This window comes from Rhododendron vialii, chromosome 7a (assembly GCF_030253575.1).
Source record: "Rhododendron vialii isolate Sample 1 chromosome 7a, ASM3025357v1".
In the NCBI taxonomy this organism is placed as follows: domain Eukaryota; kingdom Viridiplantae; phylum Streptophyta; class Magnoliopsida; order Ericales; family Ericaceae; genus Rhododendron; species Rhododendron vialii.
This window is the reverse complement of record NC_080563.1, coordinates 37025775-37049011: the sequence shown is the minus strand read 5'-3', so window position 1 is coordinate 37049011 and position 23237 is coordinate 37025775. Positions and strand designations below refer to the sequence as shown.

The 23237-nt window shown below is 39.2% G+C and overlaps 2 protein-coding genes across 4 annotated transcripts; one reads left to right on the top strand and one right to left on the bottom strand.

The window, feature by feature from the left end:
• The first annotated feature begins 1921 nt into the window (after positions 1-1921).
• LOC131333172 (uncharacterized) lies at positions 1922-13604 on the top strand. 3 transcript variants are annotated; one of them, XM_058367538.1, is made up of 7 exons: positions 1922-2055; positions 2272-2361; positions 3853-4045; positions 5411-5497; positions 7086-7460; positions 11070-11223; positions 12258-13604. In XM_058367538.1, the coding sequence occupies exons 2-7, from the start codon at positions 2291-2293 to the stop codon at positions 13283-13285; spliced, it is 1908 nt and encodes a 635-aa protein (XP_058223521.1). In that variant the 5' UTR covers positions 1922-2055; positions 2272-2290; the 3' UTR covers positions 13286-13604. The 3 variants fall into 3 exon arrangements, with proteins under 3 accessions (XP_058223521.1, XP_058223523.1, XP_058223522.1); XM_058367540.1 differs by having other exon boundaries at positions 1953-2361; positions 11070-11217; XM_058367539.1 differs by having other exon boundaries at positions 1968-2361.
• Positions 13605-15564: 1960 nt separating this feature from the next.
• LOC131333571 (protein NETWORKED 2A-like) lies at positions 15565-22744 on the bottom strand. The gene is made up of 2 exons (XM_058368158.1): positions 22443-22744; positions 15565-19643 (listed from the first exon to the last, which is right to left on the bottom strand). The coding sequence occupies exons 1-2, from the start codon at positions 22534-22536 to the stop codon at positions 15778-15780; spliced, it is 3960 nt and encodes a 1319-aa protein (XP_058224141.1). The 5' UTR covers positions 22537-22744; the 3' UTR covers positions 15565-15777.
• Positions 22745-23237: the final 493 nt, after the last annotated feature.

The window sequence follows — 23237 nt, the reverse complement described above, 5'->3', positions numbered from 1 at the left end:
CTAAGCATGGCCTTGGTCTAGTGTATATAAGCTCTTAGGACCCTTCTCTTGTAAGCCGGTTTTCAAGGGTGAAACCTACCCACGATTTTGTATCGGCCTTCTTTCAAGGGTGAGTTCTACCCACGATTTTGTATCAGCATCTTCGTGATTACTGTTAATTCCCCTTCTATTCCATTGATGGTTATGACGCCAACCTATGAGAAGTTCGGAAAGACCGTATTGTTGTTGTTGGTATGGTTTTTGTTCGAAATCTAATCAAACATGTTTCTAAATAATGGAATGCCCTAAAAGGAAAAGATTCACCTAGGATAGAGTTGAATAAGGATTAACGAATGACAAAAAAAAAATGGAGGATTGGTTTTGATCAGTTTGTTGAATAAGTTGTACAACTATGTACGGTTAGCAATTTTTATGAAAAAATGCTAGAACCACAAATATTTACACACGCGAGTGCACAAATACACTCACAGAGGCGGACCCATTAAGGGTCCCCATGAGGGCATGTGCCCCCACTTGATTCTCCGGAATAATTTTTTTGACATTTCAGAGTGTTCGGACCAACTTACACGTAACTCAATTGATCTTTGGTGATCAAACCCACCTTCCACTACTGGGAGAATCATCCTCATGAGAATTGATAGCACCTGGAATATTTTGAATCTAAGACTGTAGGAGAAAACAAGCTACTAAGTCTCAGGCTTTAACTACTAAACCAACTTCTTGAGGTTTAACTTCTCCAAATAACTTTGATACCCTTCTTTTATAGTCTTATCTTTTTAGATTGGTAAATCTTACACATTTCTTTTCTCCACACACTCCATTCTAGTAATCATAATATGAATGGCCTATGTCTTCACTTATAAATATTATTGAAAGGTATAACACCTCTAAGAATTTTTTTGTAAGTTCACTTGAAAGAAACATTAACATATAAAAGTGATGAATGAAATTCACTATAATTTTTTTAATGAAATTCTTCTTTATCAGTGTACATAATATGTGCTCTCCTAACGTAAATTTTTGGGTCCACTACTGCATACTCACGTGAGGCCACACACAACGCACGCATTTAGTGTGTGAGGACTTCACTGCAAATCGTATTGCGTGTAATTTTAAAGCAACTAAAAAGTTTTTAGGAAATCAGATTCATTTTCTTTCGTTGAACCATAATTAGGAGAGTTTGAAAATTACTAAAATACCAATTTCCAATATAATTGAAGGCTAGGCCAATACCAATTTCTGGTAAAGAGATTTTATTTTGCATACTCCATTTAAATACCAAGCAATAATTGCCACTTTTTTTTTTTTTTTTTATAGAAACAGGAACATAAGTCAGTCACTGCTGATTAAAAAAGCAATAATTGTGTAGGCTCTATTTGTTTTGACGTAAATTTTTTTACAAGAAAAAATATTTTTCATGTAAAAAGATTTTGCTGAAAACATAACTTTTTCTTTTGTTTTCCGATGCTTGGTGCAATAATTGACAAAAATTTACTGGAACAAAAATTCTCCACCAGATAGTTGAGATTAAAAATTCAATTTTCGGTCTGGACTCAAACTCAAAGAGAGGGGAGGAATTGTAGAGACACGAACTTGGACATAAATTTTCTGTCCGGACTTAGAGACGTTTGCAAAAATGACTTACGACAATTCGGGACGTAAGTAATTTTAAGCCTTACAGTGGAAATCATTTTACGGCAAAAAAATGACCAATGATTTCTGGGAAAAATTATTTTACGTCAAAACAAACGGAGCTTAACGGTTTTTTTCCTTTTCGCTTCGATTTGCCTATTGCCAGACCAATATTTGTCTTTCCAGAACATATAGTTGTAATTTATCCTGGCAACAGCAACAATAGCTCTGGAAATAGGACCAACTCATTTTTCTTTTCTTTATTATATTCTGTTGGACCGTGAAAAGCATAAAATCCAAAGATTCCTTCCGCCCCAAACCCCTCTCTCTCTCCTCTCTCTCTCTCTCTCTCCCTGTGAATTGGCACACCCGTTTCTTTCGCCACCGACTTCGAAGGGCGCGTCCCCGCCACGCTCTTCAACGGTCTTCGTCTCCCCTCGTCTCTCTTCCCCCCAAAACCCCCCTCTCCGTTCTCTCTCTCTCTCTCTCTCTCTCTCTCTCACACACACACACACACACACACACACTCTCTCTCTCTCTCTCTAGACTTTTTGAAGTGATGAAGTGATTATTTACTTCTCGCTGTTGGTCGGGAGCCCTCGGTACTTGAAAATCTCACTTCAGAGCTTTCGATTTCAGTGGAAATTAACACCGCACAATGGTTGAGAAGAGGAAGAAGCAAAGCAAGGGCACAATCTGTGAAGGAGACGTCTCCACTCTGCTTCAAAGGTTTCTTCTTTTACCTTTTTCGGTTTAATTAATTTTAAAAAATGTGTTGTTATGCACGCACTGCGCACAATAGCACTGATAATAAGCATCAATCTTCACAATAAGAGAAAAAAGCACGACTCAAAAGTTTGACATAGTATATAGCAAGATTGCCTATGTTAGAAAATCACATCAGATTTTAGAATTATGAAGTTACAATGAGGCTCCTTGTTAAGTCCGACAAGTTCTAGGGTTTAAGATGTCTACTGTAGTAGACTTAGGGGGCTGTTTAGTTGCACGGAAAGGACTAGAAATGATGAAAAATCAATTTTTTTAAGAAAATATATTCCCACGTTACTTAGGAGGGGAATGGGTAATTACTTAGTATAATGTTGGGACATCTCTACTTATTGTGAATTGGTTTTGAGATGATATAAAGTTTTCACATAGTATCAGAGTGGGGCCATTCCACCCCACATTTTGAAAAATAACAATCCACATCCCACGGCGACGGACAAGTAAAAAGATTGCACGATGATAGACCAAAAAAGAGGCTACACGTAACAGACCTCAAACGCTTGTGAGGGGGATGTTAAGGGAATATGATTCTACATTACTTGAGAGTGGAATGGGTAATCACTTAATATATTGTGGGACCTCTCTACTCATTGCCTTTTGGTTTTGAGATGGATAAAAAGTTTAACACAAAATGTCGGTAACTTTTTTTTGTGTTCACTTACCTAGGTAGTTGTGGGACCCACAACTTTCCCAGGAAGCATTTTCTTGCAAAATTGATTATGGAAGGATGGAATTTTAGTTTTCCTGCCGAATTTTTTTGTCAACAGGAACGCACAGAGAGGTAATTTTCCTTTTTTAACTTCACTTTAATTCACTTTTTTGAGAGTATATTTTTCACAGCAATATTCCTGAATATTCCTGACAACTGAACGGAGCCTTAGTGTAAATGGAAATTTAGCCGTGATAGCATGGGACTGGAGTTCGGTATTAATCATACTTTGGAACTGTAACAAGATACACTTTATCTTCTGCCTTAGTTGAGGCATTTGATGTGATTTTTGGTGACTCTGCGAACTTGCAGATGGGATTTCTTATTTTGAGATTTATCGGGCCTTTATATCTTTTTGTCTGGATAAGCTTGTTTGATGTGTATAAACAGCTTATAAATGGATAGAGACACTCTATGCAATGATTTTGCATTTGTTTTGGGGTTTTTGAATTAGTTGGAAGCGTTTGATATGGTTACTGTTGACTCGGTGAACCTATAGAGGTGATTTTTTGGGTTTGAGATTTTATGGCCTTCATACTTGTTTGGTTTGACAAATGTCGTGGATTGTCTCAGCACCGCATACAAACAGATGGACACACTCTCTACATCGTTTATTCAGAAATTTGGGAGTTCTGACTTAGTTCGAAGCGGTTGATATGAATTGTTGCAAACTTTGTGAGAGTGATGTGATATGATTTTTATTTTGGGTTTCTATGATTTTGCAGGTATCCTGCGACAACAGTGCTCACATTGCTTCAGGAAGTGGCTCAGGTTCCGGATGTGAAGATTGATTGGAATGAGTTAGTGAAGAAGACTTCAACTGGAATTTCCAATGCAAGGGAGTATCAGATGCTGTGGCGACATTTGGCATATCGGGATACTATAGCCGAAAGATTAGATGATGGGGCCGATCCTCAGGTCAGTCTCTTACTAAATTGGAGTTATTCCCTGTTGGAAATGACTTATAGTAACGCATACATGTATATCATAATTGTTTTGAGTTGAGCATCCATTGATTACTGTGCTCGATTACTGCAGTTAATGTTCCCTGGGGGTCTCAATTAGATATCGTCCTAACTTCAGTTTCAGTTAGGTAGAGAAATTTGAGGTTGAGCCTGTTTATTATTACCTATGACTCAGAAATGGATGGGCTATCTTGACAACCGAAATGGCTGGAGCACAGTTCCCTTTCTCGCACATGTATCCCGTTTCTTTGACATGAGGGTTTTGTTTCTAGTCACTTGGCCATGGGTATTAGCTTGGTATCAGTTAATAGTTATTTTGGGTACTCCCTCCGTCAATGATATCCGTTTTTTCATTTTGGGTATTATCCCCGTTTTTTACGCTGTTCTTTGGAATTTCAAACTCACATTGGCCAATCGAATGGTATTTTAGGAAAGTTCACAACTTTTAACTACAATCATTTTGTCTAAGTAGTTGGGTTCTCCAAATTTGACCAATATTAATGGATGGAGGGAGTATTTTTCATTATCTTACTAAGGTCATCTGAATCATTTTTGTTATGTTAACTTGGTTTGAGGTTAAGCATGGTATATTGGCAATCCAAAATGGGCTTGCTTCCTGCTTGGTTTGTGGCCCTTTAGTTGTTTAGTGACTGGTATTATGATGCCACAGCCACTCTAGCTCCATAGTACAAGATTAAAGAGGTCTAGTGCTTTGTGGTCTAGGTTGCTAGTTCTGGAGGGCATTTGTCACCCCTTGACAGATTCAGATGGAAGAAGAGGATGGGGAGTGCCCTCAGAGAAGGAGTTATCAGAACTGCCCTCAGTGCATGGGAGGGGTTTTTGAGGCTGTTTGGTTCCCCATGAGAGGCAGGCGTTCGAGATTTGCTTTTCAATCTCTCATACCCAGTGATTGGGACGTAAGGCTCGGTTTGGTTTGGTTTGGTTTGGTTCATACCCAGTGATATGCTCAGAAGTTTAATGTCAATGCATTGAAATTTTGCTTGTTTGCAGAATCGGCATGCAACTCTGTGTAAACAACTAGGGAATGTTCTCATAGAAGCTTATATAACTGAATGGTGCATTAGTATTTACAAGTCACACTGGATGTGGTATCTTGTGGTCCCTTTTGTATCTTCTTGAAAGTACTGAAGTCATTCAGAACATAAAAATGACCCAATCCTCTGAACTTGAAAAATGAAAACAAAAGGGTAACTAAAAGCAGTACAGCACCTTATATCTCTTCTGATAGGGTTATGGATCCGTTTTGCTTGAGTGAAATCATTGTTGTTTCTCCAAGTAATTTTGCTTTGCCTGCCAGGACGACGATAGTGATTTAGATTATGAGTTGGAAGCTCTTCCCCCTGTTAGTAGTGAAGCTTCAACAGAGGCTGCAGCTTGTGTGAAGGTATGTCAAGCTAATTGCTTGAAAATGATTTATTTGGTTTGCTGAAAGATATCATGAATACATTTCTTACTGATGTGGCTTCTCTCCCAGAAAAAGGCGCTTCAATTTATCTTATTTGGATGGCCAAATAACTCCATGCTGATTTGGATGCATCTGTCATCATGCATCCACCCATCATTACATTATTTTCCCATTTCCTGTTCAAATATATTCCTGTAAAGCAGTTCCTTAATTTCCAAAGTCCTGAAGATACAAAATTTTGAAAATACTGTGGGACAAAGTTGGAAGACAAGTATAATTTGCCCATGTTAAACACATGCTATGATTGCACCCCATGTGGTTTAACAAAGGAACAAGCAGCAGGAAATGAATGTCCCCTTATTTTGGAACTTCCTGGGCACTATTGGATACACGTTAAGCAATCTTGGAAGTGTCTGAATTTCAGAGATTGGTTGTCATAAGACGACTGCTGGTTTACACTTCCGCTTTGCATTTCGGTATATCTGTTGAATTGTACTGGCATGTTTATTATAAAGATAAGTACTTTATGCAATTTGTATTTGATGATGTTGGAAACAATATAAGATACCCGGGAATTTGAAGGATTGGATGGGGAAAGGAAGTAATGTCTTAGATTTGTTTGCCCCTAGTGCTCACTGTAACTATGCATTTAGAATTCCCATTACATGTGCACATATATAAATTAAGCATATGTCCAGAGAGATTAGGTTTCGAGGTTGGAAGCGTCTAATGTGGCCTTCTTTGAGCAACTTTTGGAGATTTGACATATTGTCATTAAACTTGACTTATTTCTTGCTTGAGTTCTCTTTCTACTATCCAGTGATTTATTGTAGGTTGTACCTGGAAATTCTTGTGGATTATTTTGTATGGAAACATACAATGTAAAGTACACTATTGTGCTGTATATGAAGTAGTGAAGCATATATTGCACAAAAAAGAGCTGTTCTACGACTTCAGCTTTGAAGATGAAATATTGGTCTACTTAATTTTTTTTCCAAAAACTTGCACGTGGATAACAAGTTTAAAATAAATATCAGAAAAAGAGAGGTTGCATAAAGATATTTATGTGCTTCATTGCTGTTCCTTTGATGCATCAACGTCTTTTTTCTTGTCTTATTTGCATGTTAGTGTGTTTGTGTCCTGGTATTATGTGGACTGAATTGAAAAACCCCGAAGGATATCCTATAACTACGTGAAAATGTTCTCTGTGCCTATATCCTGCATGAGTCGGCCTTTTATCTAAATGGCATTCTGCAATGATTGGGATGACTTAAACTCAGCTATTTTATATAAGATGATCTATTTGAGTGCTTTGCTAATAAAATGGTTTAGAATTAGTAGCAGAGATGTGCTTTTCTGCTGTTATCAATTTCAATCTAATTGGATGCCAATAAGAGGAATATCATGTTGCCGTTATTGATACTTCAAACTTTTGGCTTATGTGGTTATTAGACACACTCATGCTCCATCTATGTACACTACACAGTACGACCATAATGCATCAGTATAAAAATATACAGTTAAAATTTCGACTGGCTTATCTTCTGGGAATGGTTGACTTAATTAGGTACTGATAGCTTCTGGCTCACAAAGTGACACCAATCTCCCAAATGGTTCAACAGTTGAGGCTCCATTAACAATAAACATACCTAATGGCCAATCATCGAGAGGCCCTTCAGAAAATTCACAAATGCAAGGGACAAACATTACAGTTCCAGTCTCTGTTCAAAAACAACCACTGCCTATAGTAACATCTGCTGAAGTATTTGATGCAAATGGATCAGCAAGTGGAAACCTGCCTCCTCGAAAGAAACGAAAACCTTGGTCTGCAGCAGAGGATCAGGAATTGATTGCTGCTGTTCAGAAATGTGGCGAAGGGAATTGGGCAAATATTTTGAAAGGAGATTTTAAGGGTGACAGAACTGCTTCACAGCTGTCTCAGGTTTTTCCTCTGCCTATTGACTTCTACTTCAGCTCTCTCTCTCTCTCTCTCTCTCTCTCTCTCTCTCTCTCTCTCTCTCTCTCCCTCTCTGTGTAAATAATTAATGTCCATGTGTTCAGAGATATAAACTCCCCCTTCTTCTCTCCCGTTTTTGTCCCCTATCTCTCTCTCTTTTTTTCTTTTTTGATTCCGCCATGCATTTTCGACCCATGCATAGTGTTAAGAGTCAATTTTTTTTGCTACCGATTATATTCTTTTCTTGGTGTTAGCTAGTGTATTCTGGTAATTACCCTTGTTCAAGAAATAATACAAATACACATGGGGTAGAAGGGCTAATTATGATTGTCTCTCTTCTTCTTTTGTAAACCTAAAATCCTCAAAGATGTCTGTTATTAGTATCATGGTTGTCAGATTAATTTTTCTTCAGTGTGGCCTTCTTCTTTTTTGTTTGTTATTCCACTGTCAATTGTAGGCAAAATATGTGCAGCCATTAATGTGTCTATGATTGACCTTGTGCTTTTGTTTTGCTAAAAACAAAGTCCCTCTGTCCTAGTGTCCTACAATGTTGGTCCCTTAAGGGGACATGCCTTTAATGCACTTAAAATCGGAAGGTATAATTTACCAACAATGCCCTTCATTCCCCATTTTTGAAGCTTCCATAAACATTTGTACGGGATGGGTTTGGAAAAGTGGAAGATTTTATGCTTTAACTTTTCAAAGGATTGGGACATTCCAAAATAGACAAACAATGTGGGACAGAGAGATTAAAATTTTGGACCATCCTTGGGGTTTCTTTAACTGATATACTACTCAGATTATAGTGGAAGTGTATATACGGTGCTTACATTGCCACTTACCGCACAACTAGATTAGGATCCTATCGGCACTTCGGCTCTAATGGTTCAGATGCCATTGGCTAAATATTCGGCACTTCGGCTCTGATGGTACAGTGGTAATATATACAACACGTGGTACCCTGGAATATTTTTTCCGTTGGTTTTTTCCTTTAGGGTGAATTGAAGAAGCTAGAGTTTTTGCCCTTGAAACAAATATTGCCTTACTTCTTTTGAAACAAATCTCAAAATGTACAATCTGTGGTTGCTTTTCTTTCCTCTTGCTTACCTTGTTTTAGTCAAGTGCAAAAATGGCATTGCCATCCATTTTTTGGCTGCACTATTATTTGCAGAGAAAAAGCTGGTTTAGTCATTCTTTTTTGCAATTCAACGCCTCTGGTTGAATTAAATATTTCTGCGCAAGCATGTTTTGTTATGTCATTTTTGTCTGGCTATAAGCTTGTAGGTGATACATACATACATACAACTATGCTAAATTCCATTCTTTTGGGGCGGGCTCAAGGCCTTTAAAGAGTCCGGAGTAGCTAAATTCGAAGTAGTGAAAATCAAATGAGATTTAGATGGCTCTGTAGCCGTAGCAGGAGAAAGTCCTAATCAAAGCAGGCGAAGGCACTGTTCTTGCTTTGGTTGACTCAGCTGTGATTTGATTGCTAACGTCTTTAAAGGGAGTGTCCCCTATTGAATGGGGGAGAGGGGGTAGCTGTTCGTGCTATAGTTTCATCAGCTGCTATTGGAATGCTTTCGTTTCTGACTGTATTGCCTTATCCTTATTACAGTAGATTGATTCGGCATTACCAGCCTTAGGAATCGATCTAGATGCAGCATTACAGGTCGAATAAGAAGTAATTCCTCTTTGCGTAGAAGAAGAAAGGCTGGGCTACTTCCTCACAGATTGAATACTTGAATACCAAGAAATCTCTGACTTAAGCATACTATTTGACTTCCTCAATCAATGCCTGAGAGCATTCCATACATCTTCCTTTCATACATACAACTATAAATAGAGATGTAGGCTTTGTTTGTTTTGATGTAAAACATTTTACAAAGCAAGATTTTTTCGTGTAAAATAATTTTCCAACTTTTATTTTTGGCTATTAGGTTGTTATGAACTTTTGATGAAAAAATGTCCCACAGTAGCTTCAAAGAGGGAATTGGGGGAGGAAGATACTCGTGTGTGCCTTACGTATACTGTATACATACGTACATACATATGTACATGTACACACACACATATATCCATACGGAATTATGTTTGTGTGTGGAGAGAGAGAGAGAGAGAGAGAGAGGGGAGTGGTTAGGCGTAGATTGAATTTGAAGAGAGAGACTGATAGGTTGAGTTCCCAACTCCTGATTTGCATGCATGGTGAATTTGAAGAGGAGTGGTTGCCTGGTTAGGTGTACTCCATTTAAGTGCCGACATCTCGATCAAAAGAAAGGCTGTAAAATGATTTACTGGATTGTCAGCCGTAAGTCAATTTACAGTGATTTGCTGTAAAACATTTTCCTTGTAGAACGTTTTCTCCATTTTTTATGCAACCAAACATCAAAAATTTGGAAAACATTTTCATCCCAAACAAATGGAGCCGTGGTATGGCAATCCGTTGTTATCCAGTATGGTCAGGATGTTTGGGTAATGCCCAGTTTTTCCGGGTTCGAATCCCGGCAACGGAATTCTTTTCTACTGTACATAATTTTTCATTGCAATAGTCTCATATACATTGTTGTCAACCCATTACCCTAGACGGTATTCGAGATTGTTGTTTTCGTGTTGTGAATAGAATTACATAGGAATTGTAAGTATTTGCTCTTAATTAAACAATATAGCAAGATGCATCTCTATATTAGATGTTACTGGTCCAACTTACTGAATCTTGAACTATGATTTGGGGCAAAGTGGCATGACTTTTAGTCTTCTTTTTTTGAACAACTCAGGTGTTTGGGCCAGCTTACGCACACCTCGACTAATTATGGGGGACCAATTTCACCGCCTACTTGCGAGGGTCCCAATTAAAGTTTGAGCAAAGCTCTGTATGGATTGGCCCCAAAGGAGTTGATAGCACCTGAGAGGTTTCGAACTTGAGAAACAAACCCCTTAGTCTCAAGCCTTGACCACTAGGCCAACCCCTTGGGGTTAAGCATATTTATTGTCTTGAACATCTTTGGGAGGTGTTCTGGAAATTTTTTAGATGAAAGAAAAAAAATATTGTTAAAAGAGGCAGTGAGGGTGTTTAGATCTATAAAATATTTGAATACCCAAGAAATCATTCATGAAAATAAAGATGTTATAGGTGCAACTTATAGTATCTTGAGCTATGTTCATTTAAGCATGGTGGCATGATTCTATAGAATACTCTAATAGCCAAATAAACCAGCGTACATGAGTATCGGTGATCTTCATACAGAACACCCTATCCTATGTAGTCTTGCTTTTTTGTTTCTATGGCGTAAAGAGTTCTGAATGAGTCAGATGCGACAGTTATTTCATTTATAGCATGAATCATGAATGTGAATTGGTCGGTGAATGTTAAGATTCATTACTGCTTCTGTTCTGACATAGATTGACATTTAAATTCGTATCGAGTTTGCTTGAATTCTGAATTGAATTTTTAATCATGACACCTATGCTTACATGTGTTAATGTGCTAGGGATGTGGTCTCTTCTGTGACATTTCTACCCTTCTATCTATTAAAATATTGTTCATTCATTATTGGTTGGTTTTGCTGAAAATATTTATGAAATCATGGGTCGATACAGAGGTGGGCCATTATCAGGAAGCGAAAGGGCAATTTGAACATGGGCAGTGGCTCACATCCTTCTGAGGCTCAGCTGGCTACTCGCAGAGCTGTTTCTCTGGCCCTCGACTATCCAATTGTGGACAATTTGACGGCAGCTTGTTCAAACGGTAATGGTAATTCTCTGTGCTTCTGTATTGAACTGTTTGAGCTGGGATCCTATTGGTATTCTAATTGCTAACGATATATCTCTGGATAGTCAAACAAATAACAAAGAGCAATTTAAAATAATTGTTCCTAATGGGACTGAGTACAAATTGAAAATAAGATTTCCTTGTTCTTCCTGTTGTGGGTTTTCGCCCATGGCCACTATTTGTGCTTTACATCACCTCCTTGATGTGGATATCGAGTGGGCAAACTTGACTACTTGATTAGAGAGAGAGAGAGAGGGCGCTCAGTGGAGCTTTTCATTGTTTGATTTTCTGTCTTGCTGCATCTATTTTCATTTTGTTTTTTAAAATGGTGTGTCAGATGGCTTTGTTTCGTTTTGTTGTTGCGAAGAAAACTTATGGTTAAATTATATTCATAGATTGCAATGGAGTGGTATCCAAGCGGTAGACACGATGTACTCCCAGAGAGAGAGAGAGAGAGATCATACCAGTTTTTCAGAGATGTAGTTAGCGAGAAATCCTCCTCCGAGAATGGCGATTGATGTTGCAAGAAGATGTCCTGCAATGGCTCCACTGTAGGAGAGAGAGAGAGAGAGAGAGAGAGAGAGAGAGAGAGAGAGAGAGAGAACTAAAAAGGGTGCTCAGTGGACCTTTTCATTGTTTGATTTTTCTGTCTTGCTGCATCTTTTTCCATTTTGTTTTTGAAAATGGTGTATCAGATGGCTTTGTTTCGTTTTGTTGATTCGAAGAAAACTTATGGTTAAACTATATTCATAGATTGCATTGGAGTGGTAGCCAAGTGGTAGGCACCATATACTTCCACGCATGTAACAGGGGTTCAATTCTCACCAACTACAATTAACAATGCTGACTTTCACCAAGCAAGAAAAAAACTAATGGATTGATGACCAAAAGGCCAACTCTCAAAAGCCAAATATCTAAGCGACCAAGCATGATGGTTTTGCTTACGTTGAAATCTTTGCTTTCTTACCCTTGTTATGGCATTTTCAAATCTGATTATCTTATTCATATGATAACAGCTGGGACAAATCCCAACAATACATCCAGTCACTCCCTTCATCTTGCTATGGAAGCCTCCTCAGTTGCCCAATCCCAACATCCGTCTCGACAAGATTCTGCCCCTTCAACTTCGTTAAAGTCTCGAGTAATGCTAAAGAGACCATCGACGAAACCTTCTCTTAGCCCTGATGCTATGGTCAAAGCTGCTGCAGTTGCTGCTGGGGCCCGCATTGCTACCCCATCTGATGCCGCCTCGCTGCTTAAAGCTGCACAGGCAAAGAATGCCGTCCATATCATTCCCGGTGGGGGTTCTTTGTCCAAATCATCAGTGGGAAGTGCATTGCCTCCTAATGTTCACTTTATTCGTACTGGACTAACGGCCCCGCCACCTTCCACCTATTCTACTGTCCCTACTAGTGTCTTGCGGCCCTGTGGAACTCTACAAGCACATAACAGCTCTTTAAAACCTGCACCTCCTACAGTTTCCGTGCTGACTGCCACAGAATTGAGTCCTACGGTTGATTGTCAAATGGAGGAAATGACTGATGTTCTTACTCCCACTGCATCCGGTGACCTGAAGTCTAATGACATTTGTAATTCTAGCTCATCCAATCCATTGAATGGGCAACTCCAAGAAGATGAAGTTGTCGTTTCAGGTGATTCATTTGAAGAGAGAGTTCAAGGAGATCAAGTTTCCGCTGCGGGCAATTCATCAAACGAGCAAATCCAAGATCAACCTCCTATTTGTATCAACAGACTGAATGAGCAACATCAAGAAGATCAAATACCAAGCTCAGAAACGATCTTAAATGTTCGAAAGGATTTTGTTGAGAACCCAAACTGTTCATCAACGAAAGCCGGGGGGGATTATTGTGCAGTTATTACTGGCAAAGAGGCAACCACCGGGAGTGAAGAAAGAGATGGTGATAAGACAATAGGCATGCAGGTTGAGGACGGGGGAGAAAATCGCTCGGAGAAAACGTGTGAGAATGATAGCTCGAGCATGACAAAAGATCCAACTAATGAGAACGTTGGAGTTGCTTGTTGAAGGAGTTGCTGGGGGAGGAGAAGGAAGAGGAATGCATTTGTATATAAATGACTACGTTTTTGTGATCCAGAAAAACTGTGTACTTGTGTTTTTCATTTGATATTGTTTTTTCAGATGTGAAATTGGTTCGTCTAAAACAATGTTGCCGACTTGCTTTGGGCATGGGCAGAATTTTGAATGAGCTAGTTTGTATTAGTATTTTCACTAGCCAGAATGGACCATGCACGTAGTCTGTGTAGTCAAATATCCTACTATGGTAGCAATGATGTATTTGATCTTTTTGAGAGAGAACAAAAGTCTGTACGTTCCGGATCACTAAGGCCACGTTTGATAACCGTGATAGTTTAGTTTTGAAGGATTGGTAATGAGCTTGGATTGGAATTGGTAATAGGTTAAAAACTTGAGATTGGAATTGGTAACAAGGAGGTGAATTCGCGCTTTATGTTTGTGTCGTATGGGATCGGTCATAGAAGTTTTAATAAAAGTGAATAAGTGGTTCTAATCCAAGACCAGATGAAAAACTCGAGGACCAGAAAATCTTGCCCGATGTCCTTGCGCAGATAAAGTAGGTGTTTTGGTACTTAAACATGTTTCTTTTTAAAACTTACCATAATACCGTCCATTAATTAGGCCCTACGTCGCATAATTCGTACGCGTGAGCGGGAGAGTGAATAGATTCTATTATTGTGAGTATTTTAAACCATTTTATGCATTGGGTTGTGGTGAAAACGGTGGAAGTGGTGGTGCAGTGACGTGGTCAAGTACTAGAGTGGTGGTGAACTTATAGCAGTCAAGATGGTAGAGACCTTACGGGTGCGGTAAACGGGTGTTCGAATGACGATGGTGGTGGTGTTGTAGTCATAGTGGTCGAGTGTGTAATCCCTCCTAAAGAGAGAGTCGCACATTGGTTGTGTGTAGAAATGTACGTTGAGTTATATATTAGACGGTGCCCAACAGTTACTATTAACCTGACTTAAAACTTTTGAGTCACGCGATTAGGCTAAGGGTTAGTAAACGCTTGTTGTTACATTAAGTGTGATAGTGTTGGTATAGACGATCGACTTTAGCTTCTTAATGGACAAGCCTTAGGCGAATCATGATGATGAAATGATTTCGGATGATTTGATAAAGTGTGGAAAGCCCTATAAACTCTACGAAACTCTTACATAATGAATGAATACCCTATCACTACAGATCTAAGTGTTGAATGGAACTTAGAATGTGTTGAAGCACGCGGAAATGTGATTTAGCATTAATGGCTTCGATGATCTTTGAATCGGTATGCTTTCAACCAACTTTTCATAAATACAACTTCATTATTTTCATCGATAGCTTCCATCAACTTTTAGTACTTTGAAACCTATTTATTTATCAATATATATTTGGTCTTGATCCGATTTAAAATGAGGGAGATACGAACGTTTTACCAAAATGATTTGTTTTTCGACCTACTGAGAGTAAAATGGTCGTGTATTACGATGTATAAATGATTTTGGATCAAAACTACATTGATTAGAAATTAGGTTTGACAAGATTTTTAACGATTCAAATCACGTGCAAATCCGAGTTCAGAAGTGTTCGTATATAGCTTGCAAAGTTTGGCTTGTTTTGTAGTTTTGCATGTGCGCCCGGGCCGCATAGCAATGCGCCTCAGGCGCATGAAATTGCGCCCGGGGCGCATGAAATTGCGCCCGGGGCGCATTAGAGCTGCATAACATATCAAACTTCGCGGTTGTCCCGGACACTCCCGAACTCCAATTTGCGCGTGGTTTGAATTGTTAAAAATCTTATTGAATTTACTTTCTAACCCATGTACTGTGGATGAAAAATTATTTCTATATTAAAAGATGTGACCATTTCACCCTTAGTGAATAAAAAAATAATTCATTCCGGTTGAACCTTGCATCCCCTCGTTTTAACTCTGATCAACACCTATTATACATCGATGAATATGGTTTTCGAGTGTGTTTGTCACAATTTCCGTTTTCCACTCTTTTTTTAGTGCTTAAAAAGAAGTGCAAGTATGGTACACATCACGTCCGCCAGGGAGTATTGCCTCGTCACATTATACCACTAACTATAGGGATCCCACCGCATCGATGAGTATTGCCTCATCACATTATACCATTAACTATAGGGATCCCACCGCATCGATGTCAAAACTGAAGTTAAAGTCCCACCACATGTGGGTTGTAATAGGAGTATGTTTAGTCCCAATAAGCTAAAAATTTATTCAGACTCGAACCTGGACCTTGTCAAACCATGTCCTGAATTGCCAACGTTGGAAATTTCAAAACTGCTTGAAAGGCGAAAAGCTACTCCTTATAAGAAGCATCAATCGGACACTTTTGGATTCTGGTTTTCAGAACTCATTTTTGTGGAGTTTTCACAAGAATCACAAGCACCCCACAAAACAACCCAAATTTGGAAAACAACCATTGTATGAGATTCTAAAACATCAAAAAACAAAGTGCCCCCAAAAAACTAACAAACTATGTTGGCAATGAGCCTAAGTCACTATATTGTTTCTGCAATGCTGGACTCATGCACTGGAACAGTGATGATGGCTTCTGCTTCCTTAACCTAACTCCAAACAAGAAAGACCTCAACGGAATCCGCGACCGACTCGACGAACTCTTCCTCTCTTTCGTTTTCAACCCAAATTCTTCTTCCAGATCCTCAAGTGTCTTTGCTATCTCACTCTGCAACTCCTTAACACGGTCAAGTCCCTCCTGCAATTTGTACCCCACCTTGTTATTCTCTTGCTTCATGTTCAAAACCTCCCCTTGGAATTTCGCAGCCTGATAACTGGAAAGTAAGGTTTCTTCCTCCTCTTTAGACCCTGCACTCGACACTCTCAGTATCTGTTCATGAATGGTCGATAGAGAAGATAACCGGTTGTGCAAGTCATCTTCAAGTAAGGAATTGTGCTCCAACCAAAGTGCTAATTCAGTTTCTATCTCTCTCAAGTGTGTGTATATCGGGCCAACGTCAGAAGAATTCATGGCCGAGCGGCTTTTGCTACTGCTTCCCTCTTGCTTCTTGCTTTCCCTTAGCTTTGTTAACTCTTCTTGTAAATCCTCAACTGAAGTCTGGAACTTCTGTATCTGGTGAAATGAGGAGCTGAATCTTAACCAATACTCTATGTTTTCCTCAAGAAGTCCGTCTATGTCCGAACGGAACTTCTCTTCTACCGTTGAAACTGAATGAAGCTCATCAACCGACATTACCCTTTTCTCCCCTTCTTCGCCTTTTCTATCGTGGGATTCAACCTTTTGTTCATCTGGCAAATCAGAAACTTGATTCTGATCAGAAATTACCCTTTTCTCACCTTCCTCGCCTTCCATTATTAAACTAGCATCTGGAGTTTCATTGAGACATAAGTTGAGCTTTTTATGCAAACACTGTATTTCGGCATCCTTTAAATCATTAGCATTCTTTAGCTCGTTTATTTGTACCGCGGATTTAAAGAGGCTTTCATGCTTTTCCTTCTCTATATCACCAAGCTTCTTCTTTGCCTCCTTATAGTTCCTGAGAACCAAAGTGTACCGCTGCAATAGAATCGTCTCTCTGTCATCCAACCCATTTGGAAACAGTTCCCGCCAATTCGGTTGGTTTTCATCCTCAATAATTTCCAGCTCTTGTGCCCCCACAATGTGATTTTCTTGACTCTTTAGATGAATGCAGTTCTCTTCTGCATTAGCTTTACCAGAGGTACTGCAATAAGGAACATCATCTTTCTTCTCTTCCTTTTTTGTGCTGGCATTTTCTAAAATAAGTGAATCATCAACCGGACCCATCATGTCTTCGTGTTCTTTGAACCCTTTTTCAGGATTGGCACGTGGAACTCCCTGCATTTGAAATTCTCCCAGAACATTATCGTGTTGATTACTTGGGGTGGACTGAGCAAAGTTCTGCTTTACTCTGACATGATTGTAATCCAGAGATTCTTCGGTCCTTTTTTCATCCATTTTTGTATGCTCTGAGATGATCTCTTCATTACTAGGCCTCACGCCACCTTCGTGTACATTGAACACCCTCTTTGGAGGATCATCAAAAGGATTGCTTAGGATGGAGTGGACTATGTTTCCTTCTTCAGCATTCTTTTTACATTTGATTTCCGTATCTTCTGAGATGATCAAGTGATTACCGGACCCCACAACACCTTCATGTTCTTCAAACACCCTCTCTGGAGATTCATTGAAGGGATTGGTTGAGCTGGACGGTCCAATGTTTCCTTCCTCAGGTCTAACAGAAGCTCTAAGATCTTGACAGTCCAACTTCTTCTCTCCCTTGTCTGTTTGCACGATCTCTGTGTTACTGAACCCTTTTGAATCCATACGCAAAACAGCTTTAACTTGCCCGTTTACTGAAAGATCTTCATGTTGATTGCATGGGTAGAACTGGAACCAATTTCCTTCCTCAGCTATAACCACAGTATTCTGATGGGGAGAATCATTTTTCTTCTCTTTCGCTTCTATTTTCACATATTCCTTTATCACTTCATTGCGTCCAGGAGCCATAGTTTCGTTATGTTCCTTTGAACCTTCATCTACTTGACCTTTGACAAAACAATCATCAAGGCGAAAGCTGAGTTCGCGATGCATAAATTTCTCTTCAGCTTTGATGGAAACATTATCGTACTTCTTAGCTTCCCCTTTCATTCTAAACTTTTCGGCATCTTGATTTTCTTTGACCTTTGTCTCTGCATTGTCATTTGGAACATCTCTCATTTCCACCGGTACTGCCAAATGGTTGTCGAGGCAACAGCTGAGTTTGGGCTGAACAAAGCTATCTTCAGCTTTTGTAGAAACATCGTCTCTCTCATTTTTGGAGATATCTGAAAGATAACCAAAAGCCATCACGTCTTCACTTTCTTTGAACCTTCTTTCTGGATTGACATTCTGGTCATTCCTCACTTCAACTGGTTCCAAGACACCAACCTTCACTTTTGAGATCTTTGACTTGTCGTTTGGAAACGCAAGTTCTTCTTCTACTTGAAGATCCTTTTTTTTTAACGCAATGAATTGCTCAACCTCCTCTTCCTCCTGCTTCACACTTAGCAGTTTCTCAGAGAGATGATCAACGCTCAAACTCGCTTGAGTGAAACGGATTTGGAGATTTTTGTTTTGGGTTTCGATTTTCTGGTTGAGCTTTTGAATTCTAAGCAGTTCTTTCTCCAACTCCCTTATCTTGTTGCTCTTACTATCTGACCCGCTTATCAAAGCCTCCTTGTCCTTCTCTAGGCTCCGAAGGTATCCTTGAAGCTCATCTGTTTCCGATCGTAATCTCTTTATGAGAGCATTTTGGGAAGACACTGAAGTTTCTAAAGTAATAACTTTTTCAACCAGTTCATCAATTTTCTCTGCCAGTTCGGACATGGTGAGAGATTCTCCAGAAGAATCCACTTCCAAATGTTCTTTAATGTTTTCCCTTAACAATTCCAAGCCATTTCTCTCTTTCTCCTCAATGCTTTCAACTTGTTGGTCTAAATCCTTTAATTCCATTTCACTCACAAACTGAAGGGTTTGGTTTCCAAAATTCTCTTTGAAAATCTTCAACTTCTTACGGGACTCCTGGATCCTTCGGTACTCAATTCTAGCCTCCTCATCCGATACTTTATGCTTCTCTTCTAACCGAATCAAAGCCTCTTGACACGATTTCAAGGCAGTTGCAGCCATTAATGTCCGAGCCTCATCATCATCGATAAATGTGCCAATTCCAAACTCATCTTGTAATAAATTAACTTTCGCTTGCATTTCTGTGACCTGCTCCTCAATTTCCCAGTACTTTGCAACCCCACTTTCATACGAACTTTTTATGAATTCCTTTTCAGTTTGAAGCCCCAAAATATTCTTTTGAAGCTTATCAATTTCCTCAAGCGCCTCAACTTTGCTCATCCCTGATGTAGTCTTAGCATCAGTGGTGGTGGGACAGCTCATTTTGAGCAATCCTTTTTTGGACATCAATCTAGTTGGGGCCTTGGACCTTTTCTGTGGGATTTTGGTGATTTTTGGGATGTTTAACTTTGGCACTGCAGGAAAATTCTTTGAGGGTTGTTCGGAATCACTGAACGGAGAGGATGTTGTGGTTGTGGTGGGGGAGATTTCTTCATCTTCTTCGTCCATAGCCAGTTGTAATTTTTCTGGATAAACAGAAGCGATGGTACGGTTCGCACTTTGCAACTCTTTTGATAGGTGATCATACCTCTCAGCCAAGGCTCTGTATCCTCGGAAAGAGTCTTCGACAAAGTTCAGTAGTTCTGGCCTCTTCTTGTAGTACATTTCTGCCCTCTTGGCAAAGGAGTCTCCATCTTCCTCGATGATTTTGATTATGTATTCTACCTTCTCTTCCATATCTGTAGTTTTCATCAAAACACATCAATTATCACCATATGCGGGGAATGAATTCTCTATCATTTCACTGCATTAGGTTCTATTGTTCTGAATAAAGATTTGGATAGTGTGCTGGCGTGAAATGTAATACATCGCACATCTAAAACAAAACGATTGGACTTGGAAAGACAAAAAGAAGGCACTGAAATGTAGGTACATGGACTTTTTAGTGAGACTCCCCTTGTCCGTTGTCACTCCCTAACCCAATCAAGTAGCAGTAAGTATCGCAATGAACAATTTTCTATTGGTTAGTGATACAGTAACACGGCAATACCCAATATTCGATCTCATGAATGCTGCTGACTGCTGCCAAATAAAATGAGATCCTTAAACATCCCAATTGTTTTGTCAGTACTTTACACAACAAGCAATACATTTGAAATGAAAATGATCAAATTGGAGATCAGATATTGATAAAAAGAATTACCACAGGAAGAAGAAGAAGAAGAAAAAGGGGCCCATCTCATGGGATGAAACTGGCCACCCATCTTATTTGTTAACCCTCAGATTTAGCATAATCTTAAATCTTTAATGTGTTTTGTACTTTTTACTCCATTTCCTCGCCTTCTACTTGAATGATCTAAATAATGCATGTATCATCCATAAATTTGTACGTTATCTGCGATATATGTTTCAAGGATCGGAACTTGTCGAGGAAGGATTTTAAAAAGTTAACCACAGAAGAGGTATACATTACACTAAGGAATATGCGTTTGTTTCATCTATATCGAAACTGCTTGTATCACACAGCTCATGCGTGCTACTATTTGTTCAAGGGATCAGCTGTGCTTTTATCTTTGATTACTTCCACCTACAAGAACAATGACACCTCGATATTACATCAAACTCCACGCATGGTACTAGCAAGCATAAAGGAGAAAATACCAGCAATACTGAAGCTTGATCCTAACCTACTTCTCCACATGATACTAAATTTTGTTATGGGATCCAGACTCTTTTGGGGATTTATGATCTTGTCCACCGTAGGTACTGGCTATGTTTTTGTTGTATATAGGCTCTTACAAAAAGATGAAGACAGCCAGTTTTCTTATGGGATAGTTCGTGTTGTTCGCATCGATCTGTGATCGGTTGCTACATAGAGAATTGGTTCATCTGGATAACCTAATTATGCTATTCCTAGCCTTTTTTTGTCGTTCAGCTCTGATGGACTAGTCTAAAACTGCTTATGCTGTTAGAGAGAAGGGTAACTTTATTATTTATATTCTCAACACGCCCCTTCACGTGTATTCAGACTCTCCTCCATAAGCGGGCTAAACATGTGCAAATATTTAATCAATTAGGTAGGTGGTGAGGTTCGAACACAGGATCTGTTTCCTACTCTGATACCATATTAGATTGTTAAGTACCAACTCTTCTAAAAGCTTAAGTTGTTAGAGAGAATAGTAACTTTATTATTAGATTCTCAACAACGTATATTAGCACACTCTACACACAACTGTGCAAATATGCTCAACACCACTGCTTGTTTTGTATGTGTATGATCTTTGAACAACTGAAGGAAAATGTTGGCCGTAGTGATTACTATCTTCGGATTTTTCCATAAAATGATGTATAGCTTTTGTCAAGTGTGGTTTGAGTCTTTTGATGTTGAACTGTGATAGATCTCTTTTGTAATGCTGGTCCTAAGGCACAGAAGATGGATCGCTGCCATGGGCATATCCTATCAAAAGTCGACCGCATGTCTTCTATAGATTAAGTGCATACTTGAGATCCATATGTTGATTATCTCAAATATAATTGATTCTCCAACAAATGTTGTGTACAATTCTGTTCAAATTTTCGACTCTACTGCCCAGCTATCTTGGCTACGCCTCTAACCTCTGCCAAAACACATTTGCAGGACTCCCTCCCAAATACTTAGAAACATTAATGAATTGTTGGTTTTCCCTTGGGAAGAACATATATGAACCCAATTTTTTTGTTTATTCTGATTCAGTTCATTGAGTGACTTCCTTCAGAAAGACACTTTTCATGTGGAAAGATGTGATATGGACAGTGTAGCATATATTCTATACATGTACATCTACCCATGGGTGAAACTCTAGGTGGGTGTGTACATGCACAAAGCACATTTCTTAAGTTTTCTTTGGTGTTTTTAACACTCTCTTTAATTTGTTTGATAACTGAGGTGTTGGGCTAGCTTACGCGCACCTCGTACATCGTATTCTTCTTCAACAAAGTAAAATAGTTACATTGACCATGAAGTAGCTAGCCACGTTGGGTGAACCACATATAGTCGTTGTTCTTTTGTTTTTGCGCTCCCGATTTCAATTGAATTTTAGTCCTGATTGGGAATCGCATGATATACGAGAAAACACAGGTAGGGGGAAGGAATGGTATCACAATTCGATTGAAATTTCCCCAACAACAATATCAGAACCAAAGGAAAGTTTGTCCTGTTAGTTATTTCAGGTGCCATTTGTGACTTTAACTAGGGGAGGGAAACTAGGCAATCTTCTTGTTTCTTTCATAACCAGGTGTCCGGCCAGATTCCAAGAGTTGATAGCACCTGAAAGGTTTCAAACCTTAGAACTCGGGAAGGAGCAAACCTCTAGGTCTCATACCTCCGGGCCACCCCTTAGGGAAAATTAGGTAATCTTGTCATGGAATGAGATTCAAAATCAATAATCAGATGCTTTACAGATGCACAATACAAACACACACATATACACACACACGTGTGTGTGTGTGAGAGGAATAAAAGGAGTTGTTACCCAGATTAGAGAATCCTGAAACTTTACCTTGAAGGTTTTGGTCTAGCCATTTTGACTGCTTTGTCCTGATATGGCTTGCCCACCACCATGAATACGCATTCCTTGCTGCTCTGTGCAACATCTTCTCTCTCTCCCTCTCTCTCTCTCTCTAAAGTTCTCTGTCCATGAAAGATTTCTTGTAATCAATCTGACGATGAATATCCTGATCAGAATAAAATCCTCATGACGAATGTGCAGCAGATTCTGATTGGAGCTGAAAATGCATGGCTATATATATATGGAGGGGAGAATACTTCGGCCATAAACTAGGGTGTTTGGAAACTTTAAGGACCCACATGACAACATTATGGATTTCTCCACACGGAAACAGACTTTCGCTTATTTCCCAAAAAAAAAAAAATGAACGCTGACTTCGGCTTGCGAAACCGTCCGATGCACACGTGCCCCAAATTTAAACACATTTTAAAGAAGGTTACAAACGCATTTGTATTCAGATTTGAGCACAAAACTCTTCGACATCATAGTAGTAGTATTGTTCTTCTCCAAATGGCTCCTCCAAGCAAGCACTGCCAAGTTGGTCTCGTTAATAATCAGTGCGCTCTACAGCGACTCTCCTCGCCGTATATATTTATTGTGGGATCTATTTATGATAGACCCGCGTCTTTGCATTGTAGAGAGAGAGAGCTTCGTGAGGAGCGCTGTATTTGTTTCCAATAAATAAATGTATCGAGTGCATGCTAACGAGTGATAGAGTTGAACCCAACTTCGCTTTCTTCTGAGGGTGCTTATCACATGCTTCCCACCGCAATGGTTGATATAATC

What these genes read in the sequence shown, in the direction of transcription:
- LOC131333172 (XM_058367538.1), top strand. Translation starts at nt 2,291, where the DNA reads ATGGTTGAGAAGAGGAAGAAGCAAAGCAAGGGCACAATCTGTGAAGGA. An exon ending in GTCTCCACTCTGCTTCAAAG is followed by an intron (nt 2,362 to 3,852) that starts GTTTCTTCTTTT and finishes ATGATTTTGCAG; the next exon opens with GTATCCTGCGACAACAGTGC. An exon ending in CTGCTTCACAGCTGTCTCAG is followed by an intron (nt 7,461 to 11,069) that starts GTTTTTCCTCTG and finishes GGGTCGATACAG; the next exon opens with AGGTGGGCCATTATCAGGAA.
- LOC131333571 (XM_058368158.1), bottom strand. Translation starts at nt 22,536, where the DNA reads ATGTTGCACAGAGCAGCAAGGAATGCGTATTCATGGTGGTGGGCAAGC. An exon ending in GCTAGACCAAAACCTTCAAG is followed by an intron (nt 19,644 to 22,442) that starts GTAAAGTTTCAG and finishes TGAAAACTACAG; the next exon opens with ATATGGAAGAGAAGGTAGAA.